We start from the raw sequence: 22492 nt of genomic DNA on the forward strand, positions 1-22492 counted from the left end.
AGATCATGATTTCATATGTAATTAATTGAAAAAATAATTTTATCATTTATTAGTCTATTAGTATCCATAGGAGTTCATAAAGATGTCTCAACAACGCGTGAACCATTTCTTTTAATATTTTTAATTAACGGACTGTCCCCATATCCCGTCCAGTATGAGCGTCAAACTACTAAATCTCAATACCTCATCCGGTATGAGGGTGAAACGGGTCGTCCTCATACCTCGTTCGGTATGAGTGTCAAATTACCAAACTTCAATATTCTGTTTGGTATGAGACAACGTTCACAGTAGGATTTTCTATGTACCCGGTCCGTCCACCATCTCCCATAATATCTAATAAAGCTGTCATTTCATCCATTCACTTAATAACGCAATTTTTTGTTTTTCTTTAATCATCATTTTTTTAATTCAACCGCAAACACATAAAACAAACAATACATACATTAAAAGCTATAAAATCGATCAATCATATACTACCATGCATTCAAACTGTAAAATCAATCAACAGTGAATAATTTATAGTTATGGCTCAATTAATAACCCATAATTAATTATGGATATTTTCTAAATTACACAAAATACCGTATTATTGTTAATTTGACTTCAATTTTATAACAGAAAATAGAGTGAGAGATTCTTACTCAATTTGATACCTGAAAAGCTAAACTTGTTAACTACACCTACTAAAGGTCCCCGAATTTCCTGATTTTTTTTTTCAGAAATTAAAACACGCTACAAGCACCTATAAATATCCTAAAAAAATATAAAAACAATACCAGGACCCCTTTTTGGCCAATTACAGGAGTTGTCGTGCTCCGGCGACAGCGGTTTGCATCGAGTCGGTTGTTTTTTATCGTTTCCAGTCGAATTCGGCCAGTTTTGTATTAATTCTAGCAAAAAAATATGTTAAGATGTCTCGGTTGGCCCAAAAAAAATCAAAAAACTGAAATTTATCGGCGGTGAGGTTCTCCGATGCGGCGGCTCCGCTGGCTCACCTTTGCAGTTAGGTATTTTACTTCGGTCAACTTGTAGAGAATGAAACAGAGATCACAATAGTGAAAGAATTATGCAAAACGAGAATCGAAAAGGGTTTCATCGAATTCAGTTTTTGTAATTTTCTACGGCAGTGCTGTCTTGTTTTGTGCGCGATTTTCGGCCAATCTGCCAGTCTTTTTGCTCCGATTTGGCCATGGATGTGTTTAAAATTGATCGAGCAAATAATTTTTTTTTTTACCTCTTTTGGTGGTCGAAAGTAGTTTCGGCGCGGCGGCAACGGTGGTCGGCTTCCTTCCAATGACTGGGTCTTCTTCTCCAGCGGGGGGTGGGGTCTGGCCGCTACGGTTAAAGTTTAGTGTGAATAAGGTTATTTATATCCGTCCCCTTTTAATATAGACCGTTCATCACATTTGATTTGGACCGTCCGATCGTAATTAAATAGGGAGTGAATTTGGACCGTTCATCGTGATTTAATCTGGACTGTTCGAGTGCATTTAAATAGGAAGTGGATCTGGACCGTTCGCGTTTAAATCTGACCGTTCAATCGTGTATGGGGAAGGAACGGATCTGAATCGTCCATGCACGTGGGAATGAATCTGAACTGTCCGATTGCGAGCACGCGGATCGCCAGCGTGGTCTCCTGCATGGCACCACGTCAGTGTCCCTTACCACGCGGCGTGCTCTAGTTTGTCGAGTCTGCTGACTGAGTGTCATATGTGGTACAATTTGTTTAAATTACGTTTCTACCTCCAGTTTTCAGATTTTTTTCAAAAATACCATCAGAACCCAAATTTTCACCATATTTTCTCAAAATTATTTTTAATTTCATCCTTTATTTAATTTTTTATTTTTACATTAATAATTTAAGAAATTAAAAATTAAATTTTATACATTAAATAAAAAATTCAAAAATTGTAGAAATTATATTTATAGATTAATTTTAAACATTTTAAAATTAATTAAGGGTATTACAACTCTCATCCCTTAAAAGAAATTTGGTCGCTTAAGTTTGTTTCTCTCCTACTCAATCAAACAGTTCGAGATATTGGGCTCTGAAGTCTGATTCTACCTCCCTATGGCCTCTCCCGGAGTGTGATTCTGTTATAGAACCTTAACAAAAAAAATTTTTCGGTTCCGGAGTACTCTACTCTTTCGGTCCACAATGCCGACCAATACTTTCTCGTATGACAGATCCTCCTGTAGCGAAAGAGAATCGTGAGCTAAGACGTGAGAGGGGTCCGGGTTATACTTGCGTAGCATGGACATGTAGAATACATTATGGATCCTATAAAGTTCTGGAAGCAGTGCCAATCTGTAGGTGACAGTGTCAATTATGTCTAAGATTTTAAATAGCCCAATAAATCAGGGATTTAGCTTCTCCCTCTTGCAAAATCTACTAATTTTCTTGAAATGAGTGACCTTAAGGAACACCTGATTGTCTTTTTCAAATTCTAAATCTCTCATCCGGGTGTCCGCATAACTATTCTGCCTGCTCTGAACCGTTTGAATGTTCTTCATGATCTTAACTATATTGGCTGTAGTCTCCTCTACGAGATCTTGGTCGAACAGTTTTCTATCACCCATTTCTTTTCAATATCTCAGTGATCTGCATGGGTAGCCATACTACATCTCGTACGGAGTCATGTCGATACTTGTTTGGTAACTGTTATTGTAGGCGAACTCTATCAGGAATAAATGATCATCCCAATGGCCCATAAAGTCAATAACACAAGCTCGAAGTATATTCTTAAGTGTATGGATCGTCCTTTCTGATTGTCCATCAATCTGAAAGTGGAATGCAGTACTAAGAGATAGTTTTATTTCTATGACTTGCTGAAAACTATACCAGAACCGAGAAGTGAACCTGTGGTTCATGTCGCACACTACTGTCACTAACACCTAATGTAATATGACTATCTCCCGGATATACATTCTAATTAACTTGTGCAACAACAGGGTCGATCATCCTGATGGCTAAGAAGTGGAAAGACTTGATAAGTCGGTCAACAATTATCCAGACGACATCATGTCCTAAGAGTGCCCTAGACAATTCTATCACGAAATCTATTGTGATATGTTCTCACTTCCACTCCAGAATTGGTAATGCCTGAAGTAGCCCGCCTATGCGTTGATGTTCTACATTGACCTGCTGACATATCAAACACTTAGAAACAAAGTTGCCACATCTTTTTTCATCTTGTTACACCAAAATCGGGGTCGCATACTTTGATACATCTTAGTACTTCCGGGATGCATGACAAATTTTAAGTTATGAGCCTCTGTCATGATGTCTTTTTTCAACTCACTGTCACCTGGAACACATACCCTGTCCTAGAATCTGAGCAACCCATCGGTAGAGACTCGAAATTTTGAATTAACTCTCTGTTTTGTATCTCTTCTTGAGAGTTGCTATGGTAGAATCGGCGGACTGAGCTTCATTTATTCTCTGGATTAACTCAGGTTGAACACTCATGTGACCCAAACATGTGACTCTCTTCAAGTTCTGAAGTTATACCTGTTGTGCGGCCCCTACCGGTCTATATTTTGAAACCATCAAATGAGCTGATGTATCTGTACTTTTCCTATTGAGTGCGTCGGCTATCACGTTACCCTTACCTGAGTGATACAAGATGTAGCAATCATAGTCCTTAAGGAGTTTTATCCACATTATCTGACGCATGTTGAGATCCTTTTAAGTGAATATGTGTTTTAAGCTCTTATGATCGGTATAGATCTGAAAGATCTCCCCATACAAATAATGGCGCTAATTGCGTCAAGTTCTAAGCCATGAGTGGGGTAGTTTTTCTCATGACTCTTCAACTACCTGGACCCATAGGCTATGACATTCCCATGCTGCATCAAAACACAACTCAACCCTAGGTAGGAGACATCACTATAAACTGTATATTCACCTGATCCGCTCAGTAAAGCCAACACATGTGCAGTAGTCAACTGTTTCTTTAGTTTTGAAAAACATCTTTCAGAGTTCTCGTCCCACTCAAACTTAATGTTTTTTTTAAGAATCGAGTCAGAGGAGAAGTTAGGTTAGAAAACCCTTCCACAAACCTGCAACCTCCTCCGATGAGCCCTTTTTTGTTTCTCGTTTCGTATAATTTTTTCATCGTTATGTTTTATACAGGTCGACCGAAGAAAAAATTTCAGCTGCGAATGTGAGCCAGCGGAGCCGCCGCATCGAAAAATCCCAACACCAGTAGGTTTCTGTTTTCTAATTTTTTTTGCCAACCGAGATCTCCTAACATATTTTTTCGCAGGGATATATATAAAGGTGGCCGTAACGGGCCAAAATCGACCGAAAATGGCTAGGCGGAAGTAAACCGCCATTGTGGGCGATGGTGCCATCGTCGGAGCACGGCGATGCCACCGAATAAGAACCCCGAAATTGGCTGGAAACGATTTTTAACATCGATTTTAGATTTTTTGAGTATTTTTAGGTATGTGAGACGTATTTTAATTTTCACATAAAAATTCAGGAAACCTGGGGACTACTAGTAGGCGCAATATAAAGTTTGGTGTTTTGGATACCGATTTGAGTAAAAATTCCTCACCCTATTATCTGTTATGAAATTGAAGCTTAATAATCAATAATATGATATTTTATAAAATTTAAAAAAATCTTAAAAATAATTACATATCACTAATGGAGCCAGAACTGATTAGTTATTTATTTGTCCAGCTAACTGATTATTTGAATTTACAGCTCTAAATACATGATAATATATTGAAATTATTAAATAAATTCAGTTGTACTTCCTTGATGCATATATCACTTGTCTTGCGTGATTTACGGTTGATTTGTGAAATTTAAAACTAATATGCAAATGAAAAATTGCTTGGTTATGTAAATTAATAAACAATTATCTTACTAGATATTATGGGAGATGGTGGACAGGCCGGGTACATAAGGAACCCTACTGTGAACATTACCTCATACCGGATAGGGTATCGATTGATGGTATTTTTGCGCTCATACCAGATGGGCTATGAAGACAGCTCGACTCACCCTCATACCAGACGAGGTATCGAGGGATAGTATTTTTGGTGCTCATACCGGACGAGGTAATGGGACATCCAATTAGTTGACAAGTTTAGATATTAGGTTCACGCGTAGTGGGACACCCCTATGTACCAACAGGGATACCAGTAAGCAAAATAAAAAGGAAAAAATATTGTTCTTACTCACATTAATATGAGATCAATATGGTTATTTGAGTTATTTATAGGTCGGTTTTTAAAATCTTGAAACGGTAAGTATGCAATAAATATTGTTTCTTATGATAAATGAATTTACTTAAATTAAGAGCTCTATTTGCTGTTTTTATGATTTTTACCAACCTTCAGTTTCTGTATCAGTGAGTAGTGTTATATTTTTATTGGGGTAGTGTAACTCACCCCATTCCCAATAAATAATTTCAAATCAAGAAAACTAAAATTCAAATATTTATCAGCATGAGGGCTGTGAATAGGTATCCTCCCGGATCCTATCAAGAGCTAGTGGATGTTAATCTCCCTACAAAATTTATTTACTATCTTCATACGTTATTACGTTTTTTGTTTTATGAAATACTGTGAAATGGACATTTTTGTAGCCCTATTGGGCATGTTAATTTACGTGTAAGAAATATAAACCCTAATGTTATTATACACTTCCACATTTAATTTATGACATTATTTTCATTTAAGTTATGGGTCTTTACAGTTAGTATCAGAGCTCAGTTCCTTGGAACCATTCCTTATATAAAACCTAAGGAAACACCAAAAAAATGAATTATCGTTCAACCATTCATTGTAAAATGCACGTGCATATATATGAGGAGATGAAAACTTCCACTAAATTGAGCAGCACATAAGGGTTCACTTCGATAGGATGTTGACAACTATTTGATATAGGACAAACCTAAGAAAAAACCAAGTCATACCTCCTATTTAGGGCAGAACTTACAACCTTATTCAGCAAGATGCAGAAGTAAACCTAGACATGATATAGGACAAATCTAAGAAAAAAAATTTGCATTTGAGATATTTTAGTAGTCCGAAACTTTTGGAATGTGTTTCCTGATGAACTACCCGGACTGCCAGTGAACAGAGAAGTTGAATTCACCATAAATCTTCAATCAGAGACCCAGCCTATCTCGGTTGTTCTCTACCGCATGAGCTGTGTTGAGATAGAAAATATAAAGAAAACAGATCAATAAATTGTAGAACAATGGGTTCATCCGACATAGTGTGTCTTCTTGAAGTACTGGAGTCATATTTGTAAGGAAGGGGGATGAGACGTTAAGGTTATGTATTGACTACATGGGACTAAACATGATCACGATCAAGAATAAGTACCCGCTCCCCAAGATCGATGACCTTTTTGATCAGTTGTAGGGTGTCCAGGTCTTTTCTAAAATAGAGTTGCGTTCATGTTACCATTAGGTAAATATCAAGGCAGATGACGTTCCCAAAATAGTTTTCTAAACCAGGTACAAATACTATGAGTTTCGGGTACGGCAGCTCCGCTGGTTCTCATTCGCGGTTGGGGTTTCTTTTTCATCTAACCTGGACATAAAAGAACGGTGAACACAATGGTCAAAAAATTGTATGAAATAAATAACAGGAAGGGGCTCATCGGAGGGGTTTTAGGATTTCAAATGCAGCGGCTCTATCGAGTTTTACCCATGGCTTTTAGCTCAATTGTCGTCTTTTTTGCTCCAATATGGCCACAGGGAGACTCAAAATCAAATTTCACGCAGGAATGAGAAAATTTTACCTTTTTTAGCAGTCAGTGGTGGTTTCGATGCGGCGGCGACTAAGAGTCAATCTCTTTTTCTAGCAGTTGGTTCTTCTTCTTCGGCGAGAGCAGGTGCGGTTAGGTTTAAGATTCTTCTGCGACGTAATGTTTAAATACATATCTTGCGTCAATCTGGATTGTCTGTTTGCATCAATGTGAAGCGAAGAGAGTCATCCGATCGTTGCTTGTTTAGGCTGATTTCGTGGGCGAATATAGACCGTTCATCGCGATTGATCTCGGTCGTCCGATTGCGCCTAAAGAAAAAATACATCTGAGTCATCCATGCACGTTAGACGTGATCGGTACCGTCGGATTCCCAGGTACGCGGATTGCCCACGTGGTCTCCAGCGTGGCCCCGATGTCAACGTATTTTGTCACGCGGCGTGTTCTAACTCGTTGTACTGCTGATGTATCCATCCCACGTGGCCGTATTTTTTTAAATTATATTTTTACCCAATTTTTCAGATTTCTTTTCAAACACATCTCCATTTATTTACAGTTTAACTCGTTTTTTTTTTCGGAATTGATTTCAAACTCATCCCCAAATTCATATTTTTCAAAAATTTTATAAAAATAATAATAATAAAAAATTTTAATGTCTTTTTTTTATTAATATTAAATTATTCCGGTCCAAATTTATAGTCCGGGTGTTACAATTATATTTTGAGTAACCTAAAAATAATTTATTGAATAAATTATACAAAATTACAAATTTATTAAATGCATCGCTTGTGTGTACTATTAAAAAATATATACTATTATAGATATTTTAAGGTAAAATATAATTTAATAAAATAGGTAGCACAATATAAATTATGAATTAAAAAATTAGTTTAATGGTGTTACAGTCACCAAATTATATTACATTTTAATAAATTTACTATATTTTTTGATAAAAAAATATGATGTGACAATTAAATTATTTTAGTTTGAAAAATCGTAATATATCAAGAATTTTACATACTTTTTTTACCCATTAAAAAGAATAGTCCATAGCACAACGTCTGAAATTGAGACAAATTTAAAAATATAAATGCTTTAACTTTTAATCAAAATTTCTTTAAAAAAAAAAAAAAACAAGTGATGATCCTGGTATGCTACATGCATTTGCATGCACATGATGATGATCCATGGATACCCACAGATGAATTTTTGATTGACATTAAGCATGAGCCCGCCCTTTGCGAGACGACCAAGTGCGACAGATGAGTGAATTATGCTAGCGTCACGGAGGCGTGATGGTGTATTCGTCAACCACGATATGTCACCGGCTAGATGCTTTACACGTGTCCCAATCCGTTGACTGAGGGCTTTATCTGATCGCCCAATTGGTTGACCAATTCTCCAAGGACTCGATCTTATGTGAGGTTGCAAGAAGTCTACGTCACCCTCCCTTTTGATCACACAAATAGACTCGCTTTTCTCAAATAAAAAGCGGGAAGGGTATCCTGTGGGGGCCATGTGCAGTATATGACGTTGTAGCCACATGTTGCATGGGATCAACTTTTATGGCATCAACCATCCATCGTTGGTCATTTTCTGAAATTTATAAGGCATAAACCATTCAAAATTTCATGGCATAAAATAATTAATTTCAACATTTATTTATTTATTTATTATTGAATTAATAATCTACTAATAAAGTGTTTTTAGTTCTATCATTCCACAAGAGTCATAAGACTCTATTTTATATATTAAAGTATTTATTAATTTAATTATTAAAAATTTTGAGTTTAAATTTTTAAGTTTTAACAATTAAATTACAAATACGCACTAAATAAAATACAAGTAATAATACTATAATAAGAATACACACATAACGAATAAATTATTTATGAGTGTGGATACATGAGTTGCTATAGTTGACAGTAATAATAATATTTGTATTATTGTTTTATGTTGTCGGTTCTGATAAATTAATTATAGGATAAGTGTCTACTTAACTTATGTTAGCACTTATTCCATCACCTGCAATGATAATGGAAATGGGGATGGATCACCGGGGTAGAGAATGAAGAATAAGAGAAAGGCCTGATAATTTTTTTGTAATTGCATATTTAAAATTTTATTTATTTTATTATATTAAATATTATTCAAATATTTTATATATATCATATGTAACGTGACATTTTATATAAATAATAATTCAATCATAACGTGATACATGTTCAACTTAGGTTTATTTGATATTTTTATTAATTATAAAGTTAATGGTTATTTATTTTTAAAAAGTATTTAAAATATAATGATTAAAATATAAAAATTAATCTAAATATTTAAAAATAATATAGATGACAGTTTAATATTTTATCAAGACAAAAACTTAAAATATTTATTTATTGAACGTGTAGTAATTATATGTATTTTTATTTAAAATGAACTAAAAGTGATCGTCTATATTATCAATGCTTAAACATTATTATTAATGTTCATGATTCGAATTATATAATTTAATTTAACATCAACATAATTTACAATGTATAATTAAATAATAATAAATAATAAATTCTTAAGCAATTATGTGAATCAATTATGAATCACACAAATTGAATTGAATTGTGCAATATATTTTCATTTTAATCAAATATTCATATATCTTGCTTTATCTATTTACAAGTTAAAATTTTGACAATTATATAAATTATTATTTTTTTATTTTAAAAATTATTTTTATTTTGTTATTAGTAATCTTTTTTACAGCATATATCCCGTAAAAAATATTTAGATCAGCCTAAATAGATTCAAATTATTTAATTTGTTATATTTAATTTAAAATAAAAAATAATATTTTATATGTATTTTTTTCACATAAAATATCACATTACGTATAATGTAATATATATATAAATATCTATAATAAATTATTAATGTTAACAGTTAATTGATATAAATAGACTGATTAAATTATTTTTATAAATATGATATAAAATTGAGATAAATACCAAATCAAATAAAAAAATATTAAGAACAAAAATATATTTTAACGTTTAAAAAATATTAATAGACAAATAGAGTTGAATATTATAACTTATTAAGTTAGAGGTAAATGTAACAAAATAACATATTGAACATATAAAAGTTAACAATTGACCAAATTTTATTTATACAAAAATATTATACCATGCATAACTACAACTTGATCGGACACATTTATATATAAGTTAAGCTACATCGGTTTGTTACATATATTTTATTAATGAAATTTGATATTCTTTTTTTAAATTCTTACTATTTTTACTATAATTATAGTTTGTTCAATTCAAAATCTCTAATTAATTGGTTAACTAATTTAACTATTAATGAAATTATTAATCAATAAATTAGCAATAATAAAAACTTTAAAAATGCAAATAAAATTTTGAATTCGAAAAATTATTATTATTTTTCTTAAAATAAACTCTGGAAAAAAATCAAAACAAAATAACTTCATTTTTAATGTCGAAATAATATTAGAACCAAGTAAATAAAACTAAAAAATACTAAAAAAAATAAATTTTTAACAGAATTTGTAATTCTCGTTGTCAACCAACTTCACTGTTTCTTACCAGTCAAAGCTGTGACGTAAGAGAAAAATAAAAGACAAGATATAGTTCTAATCCGATTTAACCACCTTATAAAGTTTTCTGTGAAGTTCAACGTACGTCACCGTCGGGTAAGTTAAGTTCACCACGATCATCACATAAACATCATCCATACCATTAAAACTCTCATACATCCACATGCATACATACATACCAGCATAAAGTTATGTGGGTAATTCCGGAGTACCTTATTTGTACTTTTCCGATTAAAATATTATTTTAATTTTTATTATTTAAAATATAAATTGGGTTTTTTAATTTTTAAAATTTTAATTTTACAGTAGCTGCGATTTTTTTCGTTGGTGGACTCTTCTTTCTCTCTCTCTCTATCTCTCTCTTCTGCTCGCGATCTTCACGGTTTAGGCCTTTTGTTTCCTCTTCTTTTCCTTTCTTTCTCGATCAAGTTAGGGTTTCGAGTTCTGCAGCTGCGAATAAGAGGTTCTTCTCCGTTTCAACATCTGGAATCTCGTGCTCGCTCACTTTATTTTAACCTTCTTGTTCGGCTGACACGGGAAACAAAACCTAGATTTGCTGCTTGTTTTTAGGTCTTACAGATCTAGCCTTCTCTTCCTCTTCCTCTGTACTAAGCTTGAAGAAAATCTCGTCTCTTCCGTTTTCTTCTCCATCATGTTTTGGAAGCTCACAGCTCTCTCCACCTCATCGCCTGTAAGCGAATTCGTGCCTAATTTCACACTTTCTATTTTTGATGCCTTTTGTGTATTTGCTCCGTTTTACTTGTTTTTGTAATTTGTCTTTTTCTGGTCTTGTTAAGCTTGTTTTATGTCGTTTATATGTAATTGCATCGGGTGTTTGTCCTCCAGAAGTTTGTTTACTTCTTCTTTGAGCTTGATTATCATTCTCACTGTAATTAGCTTCGCTGGGTAATTTGGCATGCGGAGTGGCAGTTTCTCTTCTCTGATTTGTGTGCATTTTGTTGCAATTGATGTTCATTTGTTAAATGTTGAATGACTTACTTAAAATTGATTGTGTTTTGAATGCCGATTTTTTTTTTTTGTTGTTTCTGTTCTTTCCTGCTTCTAATTTTCCGGTTTACATGTGCAAATTTTCACTGTTGCTTCACTTGATTGTGTTTCCCTCTTATGTTATTTCTGAGAAATGTAGGGAAGATATTCAGTAAAGTTATACGTGTATGTTGTTTCCTTTCAACATAGTTTCTCATCTAAATTACCGTTAGGAGGCTTGTAGTCTGCTTTTTTGCTGATCGATTCAGCTCTTTTTGTTGTGATTTCCTAATCACCTCCTGCAGGTGGAATCAGTATTGGACAAAGAAAATTTTACATTGGAAGAGCTTCTGGATGAGGAAGAAATAATCCAAGAATGCAAAGCTTTAAACAGTCGACTCATTAATTTGTAAGTTATTTTCATTGGTGGCACCTTGAGTTTATGATTTGGCTTCCCTCTCCCTCCCCATATATGGATTCAGTTTAATTCCCAGTATTATTAGGACAACTATTAGTATAAATGACTTTCTTTCATCTTTAAATTTTTAGCAAGCAATGTAACAACAAAGTTTAACCGGGAAATCCTTATGATATATTTACATGCAGTCTAAGAGATAGAGCCCAAGTGGAGCAGTTAATACGGTATATTGTTGAAGAACCCCCGGAGGACGCTGACAGCAAACGAGCATTCAAGTATAACACTTTGTTTTGATAGTAAACCAAGAATTCATTTTATTTGCCCATGTTGCAACTGCTCTTATATAGAACATTTTATCTTGCTATTGATTTTTTTTTTGCTATGTTAGGTTCCCATTCATCTCCTGTGAGATATTTACATGTGAAATTGATGTTATTCTTAAGACTTTGGTTGAAGAGGAAGAGGTATGGGCCTCAACAGTTGTGCTCAAGAAATTCACGTGTATGTTTTTAAGCTGATTTAGTGTATTACATGTTTTTCTTTCTGCAGTTAATGAACTTACTTTTCTCATTCTTGGAACCAAATCGTCCTCATAGTGCATTGCTGGCTGGATATTTTAGCAAGGTGTGTCTTCTTAGTACTTTGTACCTAAATAATGCATTTTTGAACAATTTTCATTTCTTCATGCACTGGATTATTACCATATAATAGATTTCCCCTGTTTTATCTTAGGTGGTCGTGTGCCTCATGATACGAAAGACAATCCCACTCATGAACTATGTACAAGTGAGTAATGTTTCTTTTTCTTGCTTATCTTTCCATTTTAGATGCTGTTGCAAGCATTCTCTGGCTATTGATGTGTCAAAAAGTTTGATAATATGTCTAGTGTTTCATGTATTCTTTTTATCGGTCGATATCTTGTTTTGCTGTTTATTTGAATAGCTAACTGAAGGTGAGGCCTTAGTATATTTGCATCCCTTGTGTTATTTTTTTTTTATTCCACGTCTCTTGTGTATTTTTAGAACAACTAGGTTTTATTCTCATAAGTTTAGAGTGACTGGAGGAAGGTGCATCTTGGAAATCTCATGAAAATTATCCTTGTAATTACCATTGTAATTTGTGTGAAGGTATTATTAAAAGAGACAAGAAGATGCACTTAATCTGAAATTTGGTGAATTTTTTTAATTAAATTTTTTTGTAGAAATATAAAAGCTTTATTTTGCGCATGGCATGAGTGGGTACACATGTACAAGGTGTATAAAACCTACCACGACAGCCTTTGGTGAGGTTTTCACAGTTGATTATTCTACACAAGGTTCCAATACTTTCAATTCAATTTTGCATCTTTTTTTTTGCAATTACAGTCTTTAATTGCTTTGTACATGGTACAAGTGGTTTCCTGATTAAGTTGAGATCTGGTGCAAATTTAGGATTGAGGTTATGCAAGATGGTTAAATTAGTTTACTACGCATTACTCTTGGATGGCATACAATGGGACATATTCAAGTACCCTGGCAGTTGTTGTGGGGTTTGCAGTTTACACAATACTAATACTGAAATAAAATGCCAATAAAGGAATGCACTTTTGAGAGGTGTGAAATCTAGTTTTTCAGATTCTTTATCTTTGCGGAAAAGCCAAAGCAATAGGAGACTAACTACTTTGTGCTTGGTGGAGTGAGTTAAATGCATATGTATGCATTTATCAAATTTAGTGGTCTTGGTTTTAAGCAGTTACTGAGAAAATTTTTCCACATATGAAAAAGTTATGTTCATGTACTGTAATTGTTTATTCCCAGCCATGGCTAGCTTAAACATCCAGTGCTATCTGTCTGTGTTGTATTATTGTCACTGTGGGTCAACTGAACCAGAAGAACTTGGGGCCTGTTGTTTTGGAGTTTTAGAAGTCTGTCAAATCTCAATCATCAAAACCACCCTTTGTATCAAGAGCAGAAGTGTCAGTATTTCTGTCCTTATAAGCCCTTCTACTAAGATATGCTGATGGAAACTCTGCTGAGCCTTTTCATTTTCAGGCTGTCCTGTCTGGTTCTTGTGCATAATTCTTAAGCTATCAGAACTTATATTCTTGCTTTGTTTGGTAAATCCATGTACTATACCATTTTAAAAATCTGTTATATGTGAATGATCCTGCCCTGTATTTGCAGAGCTAATTTAATATAGCTGGAGATGATAGTAAAATTCTTATTTTAGTCTTTGTTTGTGTATGTTGAGTGCATTATATCATGATAGCTGGTCTTCCCTTCTTTTCTTGTAAAATTAACTCTGAATAATGATTGTAGGTCCATCAGGATGTTTTTCGCCAACTTGTCGATTTGATAGGAATTACATCAATCATGGAGGTAACTGGTTTAGTTTACCTTAGTCTTTTTGCCTTTCCCATTATTTTCTCTGGTTGTTTACATGTTATTGAAGTTTTCTGTAATTATCCAGGTTTTGGTTCGTCTAGTTGGCGCTGATGATCATGTCTATCCCAACTTTATGGATGTGATGCAGTGGTTGGCTAATAGTGATTTGCTTGAAATGGTTGTGGATAAATTGAATCCTTATGTAAGTAAAAAAATTGCGGCAGTTATTTTCTGTAATTTTCTTTTATACTCTGGTTTAATTTTTTGGGTTAGGAAGAAAAATCATGGGAAATGTGGCCTGAATTCTGGTTTTGAAAATTGAAACTATCTTGAATCTGTTATTTATCCTCTTCCCTTCTACTTCATTGTGAATGTCAAATATCATTGTTTAAGTGAACTTTGATGACATCTGCTGCTTGTTTTGGATCCTTTAAGTTAGACTGGTTAACAACTCTTTGCCTCCATTTCTTTTTACTTGACAAAAAATTAGCAATTTGATGCCTGACCTAAGATTCCCTGATCAAACATGGAAAAAGATAGTACCTAAACCTGTTGTGCACCAATGGTCAACAGTGGAGTACTTATTTTGTTTTCTTTTTCATTTCTTTGGGGATAAAGAACCATGACACAATCTACAATGAGTATCTGACATCATTGTTATACATGGAGCAGGGTCCTCCTGAAGTTCATGCAAATGCTGCGGAAACACTATGTGCAATTACTCGAAATGCCCCATCAGCCCTAGCCACTAAACTCTCTAGTCCTAGGTTTGTGAGAATTCATTCCTTTTTTGTACTGAAAGAACTTTGTAGTGTGTGCACATACATGCCTGTTCAAAATTTTTTGAGCGGGACTAAGATATTTGGTTTAATTGCAGCTTTGTTACAAGGATATTTCTTCATGCTCTGGAAGACTCACATTCAAAATCTGGACTTGTTCATGCGCTGTCAGTGTGTATATCTTTGTTGGATCCAAAAAGATCTGCAGTTTCTTCTCCCTTGATGCATTCTTTTCGAAGTCAACACATGTTTGAGTCTCCTATCCCCGTGAACCAGGAGACTATTAGTGCCATGCTGCCTAAGCTTCGTAAGCGTGTATTCTATTCCGATAAGAGTGTTTCATGATGTACACATTTCCTTGTGATTCTGATGTTTCATGCACTTATTGATGTTAAGTTCTAGCTTCTCTATTCTATGTTTGTGGTTCTTCCATGCCTTCTCGAATAGATTTCTTTTAGAGATGAATGGTTAAATAATCCCAAAATGTCAATCTGAAGATAATTCCTCTTTTTCCGAAATTAAATGAAATTTCAACTATTATGCTTTTATGTTACAGTTTATTCTTACAGCAGAATACCTTTTTGGCAGCATCCTTGTCGGATATAAAATCTAACAATTGTTGGTTCACTAAGATTTGGCACATTCTATCTAAATTTCTTTCATACCCTTGAATTTTAAAGATTTTACATATTTTTGTGCAGCTGACCTGCTCAGGGTTTTAAATGTGTCATCTGATGACAAGTTGTTGCCTACAACTTATGGAGAATTAAGGCCACCTCTTGGAAAGCATAGATTAAAGGTTTGAAAGAATAAAGGCTTTGAGTCTGGGCTTGTTTCAATTCTGAGATTTGACTTGCTCTTTTCCTTGCTTATTGTTTAATATACGAACTGTGAGTGTTGTAGTTGTCTGGCTTTTATATGTAGAGTATGTCTCTTGTTAAAATTGGAACTCTAGAGAAGGTGTTGTCTTATTGATCTCTGTACAACATTTCTGATCATTTATTTTTCTTTAGATTGTGGAGTTCATTGCAGTTCTGTTGAGAACTCACAATGAAGCTGCTGAAAGAGAATTAGTTTCTTCAGGGACCATTCAGAGAGTCCTTGATCTTTTCTTTGAGTAAGCTTTTCCATTCTATCCCTTTTGTTAATCTGGTGACTTATAGAAGTTCTCATCTGGGACTATATGAGAAAGATGTTACCTTGCTCTAAGATTGCTTTATCATTTTAAATTATGCAGGTACCCCTACAATAATGCATTGCATCATCATGTGGAGAGTATAATAATATCATGTTTGGAAACCAAAAATGATACAATGGTTGATCACCTTCTTCGAGAGTCTAATTTGATTGGAAAACTTCTTCAAACCGATAAACATCCAACTATTTCTGGTGATAATCAGGTATATATTAACTAGTTAGTTAGTTATATTGATGATCATATATGGCTTGTAGTGTAAACTTGCACGCGGCCTGGCAGATGAAATGTCTTGGTAAAAGAAGATTAATGCATATGGAGAAATTAGAAAAGATATTGCAATCGTATTCGAGAATTTGACATACCATACATTTTATGCAGATAATGAACTGTCCCCTTACTGCTGTCCATTGAATTAGAGTTTAACAATTTTCCGATATTTTTCCTGTACTGCAGCCAACTTTACCTGCTGCTGGGAAGCGGGCTCCAAGGGCAGGAAACATTGGACATATTACTAGAATTTCTAATAAACTTGTTCAGTTGGCAAGTGGTAATAGCCGAATCCAAGCATGTCTTCAGGTGGGTATCAGGTTGGATATGTTATATTATATATTTTTCACTTTTTTTTGAGAATTATATTTTTCACTTTACATAAGGGACAAAATATGTACTGATGCAAGGTACATCTTAGATTTTGATTATGTTTGATTATGTTTGATTCCTGTAGTGTCTGGAAACTATCGAAGTTTCTGATTATGCGTGCCATTGGTCTTCCGCTGCAACATTGTTTAAAGGAGGATGCAACGTAATCCATACTAATGATAGGACTTGTTGCTTTGCAACTCTATACTTAAATCTATAGCTGTCTTTGGTTCATGCTTTTAACTTTTTAAGTTAAAAAGTTAGATTTCGATTAAAAAAAATGATTTGTTACCTATTTGGTTAAAAGTGCTTATTGTGAAAAAATATTTATAAATTTTTTTAGACACAAATATGCAGGATAAATAAGAAAATGAACTTTCAATGCTAATATTAAAAAAAAGCTAGAGGGGGATGCTTTTTTTTATCTTTGGGATAAACTGTTTATTTGGCATTTAATATCACCTTGCTTATGACATTATGGAACAGGTTCATATGAATAAGATGTTTAAGGCTTCTTATAAGTGAAAAAAAAGAAGTAAAAGAAAAGCCCCCTTTGAGTACTGTTTTTAACTCTAAAATGTTATCTTGTACTTAGTTTATATCATATGTATGGTGTTAAACATTTCTTACCCCATAAGTTCAATAACATTTTCTCAAGCATTCCTCTTTCGATCACTTGGTTCGCATGGAAAGAGCAAAGCAAGAGCTTTCAACAACTCCTCTCCCCCTTTTTATCATATTAGAGATCCCCCGGTTTAGCTATGTATTTTGCTTGAGGGGCACTGCATTTTAGATGGTGTTGATGTTTTGGATCTTTTTGTTCTTTTCTTCTGTAGGAGATCATAAATTTTGTATATTGTTTTGTGTTGCACCCTCTTGATGCTTGTAATAGAATCTTTTGCCTTTAAGAAATGGTGTTAAACATTTCTAGAAATAGAGAAATTGAAGTTCTGTGTTCAATTAAGTTGATGGTATAAAAATCTTTAAATGGAAGGTCATTCTCTCTGTATTTTGTTTCTTTAATGTCTTTGCTAACTGGTTTATGTTCATTTGGTATCTCTAGGAAAACAGCGAATGGAATGAGTGGCAGTTTAGTGTGTTGCAAGAGCGTAATGCAGTTGAAAATGTTTACCGTTGGGCTTGCGGGTATGCTCTTTCCTTTCTGCATTGCACATTTGTAGGAGTTCAATCTGACAATTATTAGGTAGAGCTTAAGGTTTTGCATTATATATATAATAATGATCCTTGTTGTAGTATTTATTGAAAAGTTGCTAGATGTATTGTCTTCATGGTGATCCTCAGTATATTTATGGAGAAATAACTTATGCACTACACATAATTAGAGGGAAAATGAAAGAGAATAAGATAAACTCTTATGTGGTTCGGCAATGTGCTCTTCCATGGAGCCACATGCAAAATTTGTCTTTATGAAGAAAACTAGGCTTTTCTTTTATATAAAGGGGAGAGAACCCAAAATTACAAGAATATTCCCATGATAAAAAAGACCCTTAGGCTCAAAGGTAGCCTTCTATACCCCCATCACTTTACCAGGATCCCTCCTTTTAAAAAAATATTACTGAGATCTCTCTGAATAGAGCTACTACTCAACAGTGTTTTCTCTATCCAATTATTTATTTATTTATCAGAAACAGAATTAATAAAAATAAAACTTTTAGGACCTTTTAACATATTTTCAATTGAAAGTTTATTTTTTTACTTGTAATTTCTTTATTTACTTTTGTTTTCATCATAAACAAATGTAAGCAGTTATATTAGAAACAATCGTTTCCTGTTACCTGCAACTTTAAGTATTAGAGATGTTCATTTCCTGACAGCTTCTGCTTTACCTGTTTCAGTCTACTTGTGTGCATGCATGTGCAGACAAATTGGGTTTTTTGCTGCATTCATGGTTGATTGTGGAAATTTACCTTGTTCCTTGTTATATGCAGCCGCCCAACAGCATTGCAAGATAGGACAAGGGATAGTGATGAGGATGACCTTCATGACAGGGATTATGATGTTGCAGCTCTAGCTAATAATTTAAGCCAAGCTTTTAGATACAAAATATATGGGAATGATGACACCGAAGAGGTATTTAGTTGGACTTGGTGCATCCTCTTCTTGTAAGTTTCCATTTTAAAACTGTTGATGGCTTGACTGCTTGTTCTTATCATCTTGGTTATAGGACCATGGTACTCTTGATCGAGATGATGAGGTAACAGCTGTGAGGCAGAATTGGAACTATACTGAAGGCTGTTTTTGATTGTCTTCTGATTTTATATGAACATTATTCAAAATGTGCAGGATGTCTACTTTGATGATGAATCTGCTGAAGTTGTCATATCGTCACTCAGGCTTGGTGATGATCAAGGGAGGTAAGTTTTGAATAACAATGCTATGGCTTTGGTAAGGGGTAAAAGGCTCTCATAAGACAGAATCCTTGTTGGCCCTATTTCTATAATTGTGCATGCATGTGCAACTATGTTCAATTTTTTAATAATACAAAGGACAACAGATGTAGGATACAATCTTTTGAAAGCAGTCCCCTTGTCCTCCCTCCCCACTCCCCGAAATGTAACGGAAGGAAGCATATGTTACAAAGATATATGGCTTGTTTTGTGGGGCTTGCCTAATTGCTTTTAAGACTTAAATGTGGTATAAGTAGAGAGTATAGGCCTCTAGATTCAGAAGGCACTTTGTGGTATATAATCTCCAATTCCAATGGACAAATTAGTAAGAATCTGCCTACTTAAGAAATAAGTATGAACCTATGCATCACGTTAGAGGTCATTAGACATCATACCTAAGAATGATTTCATTGGTCACAATTGCGTTATGCAATCATACAAAAGAAATCTGTTGGAAGATTATCTGAATAGTAACATAGCTTTATTCTCTTCAAAGAAATTAGAAGAGTATTTATAGGCTTGAGTTAATCCTGGTTTGATTAGCTAGAAACTCTAAGGCTACATTTGGAACAAGTGAATTTTTTGGAATTAATTCGGAAATCCACAATTTTATTACTATAGGAATGCATATCTATTGCAAAATGATAAAATCAACCTCCTTTAGTAATTCTAACGTCCAAATGTTGCCAGTAGAAAGCTTAAAAAAAGAATTTAAACTTCAAATAAAATCTTACTAGTATCAAATTGCATTAGAAAGATCCTGTAATCAACCAAAACTACTCTTCTTCTGATGCTACTGCGACCATTGAATGCCATCACTCTGTTAAAAACTCAAATTTTGTTTACAAAATTGGCTGCCATGAATAAGCACAAAGCTATCCCATCAGGATAGACTTTTTCTTTCTAATGCTTGAATGAAAAGATACTGAGCCTGAACAAATGTGGGCTTCTAGTTGTGATTTTTTATTAAAAGAAGAAAAAAAGAAAAATTCAGGGTCATCAACTATATTTGGAAACTGTTCCTTGAGTTTGTCTGCATCAAATTTGTCTCATGAGAGGGAAATCATGTAAGAACTTAAAAATGGCTGAGCATAATATCTAGAAGCTTATGATTTAATTAGCTTAGCTATGTATCTGGAATGTAATTTCGATCATTTCTACATGCAGCAGTCTATTTACAAATTCAAACTGGTTTGCTTTCCAAGACGATAGACTTGGTAATACACCAGTGGGTACATCACCTTCAGAAGTGATGGATGAGATAAACTTGAATGGGACTTCCAATGGTGGTAATAGTAGTAGCGATGATGAGGTTGTTGTTGGAGAGGATGATGAGTTGACAGAAAGCAAGGATTCCCTCAACAGCGCATCAACTTCCAATGCGAACGTGATGAATGGATTTTCGGGAATCAATTCCATCAATAGCGGAGGCTTAAACCAACAAAGTGTGAATGAAAATGCTACTCATGACATGGGATTTTTCAGATTTGATACACCAGACAATGAAGAACTGTTTGCTGATAGGCCCTTACCTGAATGGGTTGGATGGGGGGAGTCATCAGGTTTGCAAGTGGGTGGATCAAGTTTCAATCCATTTGTTGATCATGATAATTCAGATGTCAATCTTTCTGGGGAGGTTGATGTACCAATGACTGATGTTAAATCTCCCTCGAGCGGGGACTCTATGCTTCCAAATGGTTCTCCAACATCCAAGGATTGCAGCGATGGATCTGTGAGCAGTGATGCAAGTCAGAGATCTCCCCCTGTGCCTTCATTGTTTGAAGAGGATGTTGAATTTGTAGGGGTGGAGTTAGAAGGTACTGAAAAAGCAATGGAACAGGCTCTAAAGGAAGGAATAGTAGGAGAAGCTGGGCCATTGAAGAGGAACATTGTACCAAAGGTGCCGGAAAATGAGAAGTCAGAAGATGGTGGGGCTGGCATTAAAGAGTTTAACGATGCAAACTATTGGAGGGTTGACCAAGAGGTTGCAGTTTTGGAGTGAGGTGGCTGGGTCCGGATTGGGTTGGGTTAACCTGATACTTTACTCCCAACAGCCACACCCCATTTTTGGCTGAGAAGGGCTTAGGATCACTGGTATGTACAGTATAATTTTGTATCCAAATGGGGATTGGACGGTAGGTTGTGTTATGGTTATAATGCTCTTTAGCTATTGCTACTCTTATTGTTGTTTATTATTCAAGGTTTTTCATCTTTCTGTCACTGACACACGGGGCCCTTTGTCCATTAAATTTTTATTTTAGCTGGAATACTTATTTGTTTTTCTTCCATTTTTATCGGGGATTTCATTGCATATTGAAGGATTTTGCATTTTCTAATTTTGAGTAGGGACTTCCCTTAATGGGATTTAGAGTCGGTTGTGCTTATCTCGTTTCATCTACGTTGTTCAAATTAGAGAGTATTATTTGCTTATGATTAAGATTAAGATGTCGGGTGGGAATCTGATCTTGCTATGGGGTTCAGATGGTCAGCACAGCAAGATTTGGCTTTGAAGTCCTCGATTTGCAGGATTGATTTGTGAATTGACTAAATATAGGAAGTTGGGTACTGTTTGTTTGGATTAAATTTATGTATTTTAACTGTTTATAATTCCTGTACTATGATTTTTGGTAAAAGTAGCAAGTCTTTAACCGAAAATAATTTCATGCGGAAGCAGATGCATTTTGGGCCTTGAATCTCTAGCTTTATACGAGCAGTTCGGAGAATATTTGTAAGCATCAGCGGCGGCATCCTGAAATTATTTTCTTATGAATCCTGAATGGAAAAGGTTTAGCAAGCAAAGCAGAAAACTGCAATAACTTAATCAATTGAATGGTTGGTTGTTGAGGGCTAATTTTAAGTATTTCTATAAATTTTTTTATTTGGAAATGAAAATATAAGAAAATTAATTTTAATTATTTGAAGATTTTTATTTATCAAATGAGACTAGACTATACTAGATACATGCAAAGTTAATCTGATGTCATCTTCTCGAGAAGTTTGATGTCATCTTCTTGAGGAGAAGTTCGGTGTCAAATCTTGGTTCGAACAGAAAAAGCATGTTATGTTAATGTGCCTTAGATGATCCGCCTGATAAAATAGGAGAAAACCCTTTGAAACTCATCTTTTAATGTCCAAAGATAGGCCTTATAAGGAAAAGTGCCTCACCTTTCTATAGGAATTTGGAAGAAAAGGGATACAGGGCTTAGGTTTAGAAATCTCGGGTTTCTATTTTCTAGTTATATATGGAAAGATATAAATAAAATAGTTACAATTTTAAATATTTAATTAACTTTGTTAGTTATAAATGTTATCAATTGAGTGGTAACTCTGGCTAAACAAGTCTAATTTTATGAT

The 22492-nt window shown here is 34.3% G+C and overlaps 1 protein-coding gene across 4 annotated transcripts; it reads left to right on the forward strand.

Annotated features, from left to right (window-relative positions):
• The first annotated feature begins 10652 nt into the window (after nt 1–10652).
• Nucleotides 10653–21426, forward strand: LOC110825499 (uncharacterized). 4 transcript variants are annotated; one of them, XM_088214466.1, is made up of 19 exons: nt 10653–11037; nt 11639–11742; nt 11940–12026; nt 12140–12215; nt 12301–12375; nt 12484–12537; nt 14049–14108; nt 14200–14316; nt 14787–14881; nt 14992–15200; nt 15595–15692; nt 15907–16010; nt 16131–16293; nt 16545–16667; nt 17794–17876; nt 18680–18821; nt 18916–18945; nt 19035–19105; nt 20306–21426. In XM_088214466.1, the coding sequence occupies exons 1-19, from the start codon at nt 10999–11001 to the stop codon at nt 21138–21140; spliced, it is 2565 nt and encodes an 854-aa protein (XP_088070592.1). In that variant the 5' UTR covers nt 10653–10998; the 3' UTR covers nt 21141–21426. The 4 variants fall into 4 exon arrangements, with proteins under 4 accessions (XP_088070592.1, XP_088070593.1, XP_088070594.1 ...); XM_088214467.1 differs by having other exon boundaries at nt 20309–21426; XM_088214468.1 differs by lacking the exon at nt 18916–18945.
• The last annotated feature ends 1066 nt before the right edge of the window (nt 21427–22492 follow it).

Source organism: Carica papaya, chromosome 2 (assembly GCF_054855325.1).
Source record: "Carica papaya isolate Zhongbai chromosome 2, ASM5485532v1, whole genome shotgun sequence".
Lineage (NCBI taxonomy): Eukaryota > Viridiplantae > Streptophyta > Magnoliopsida > Brassicales > Caricaceae > Carica > Carica papaya.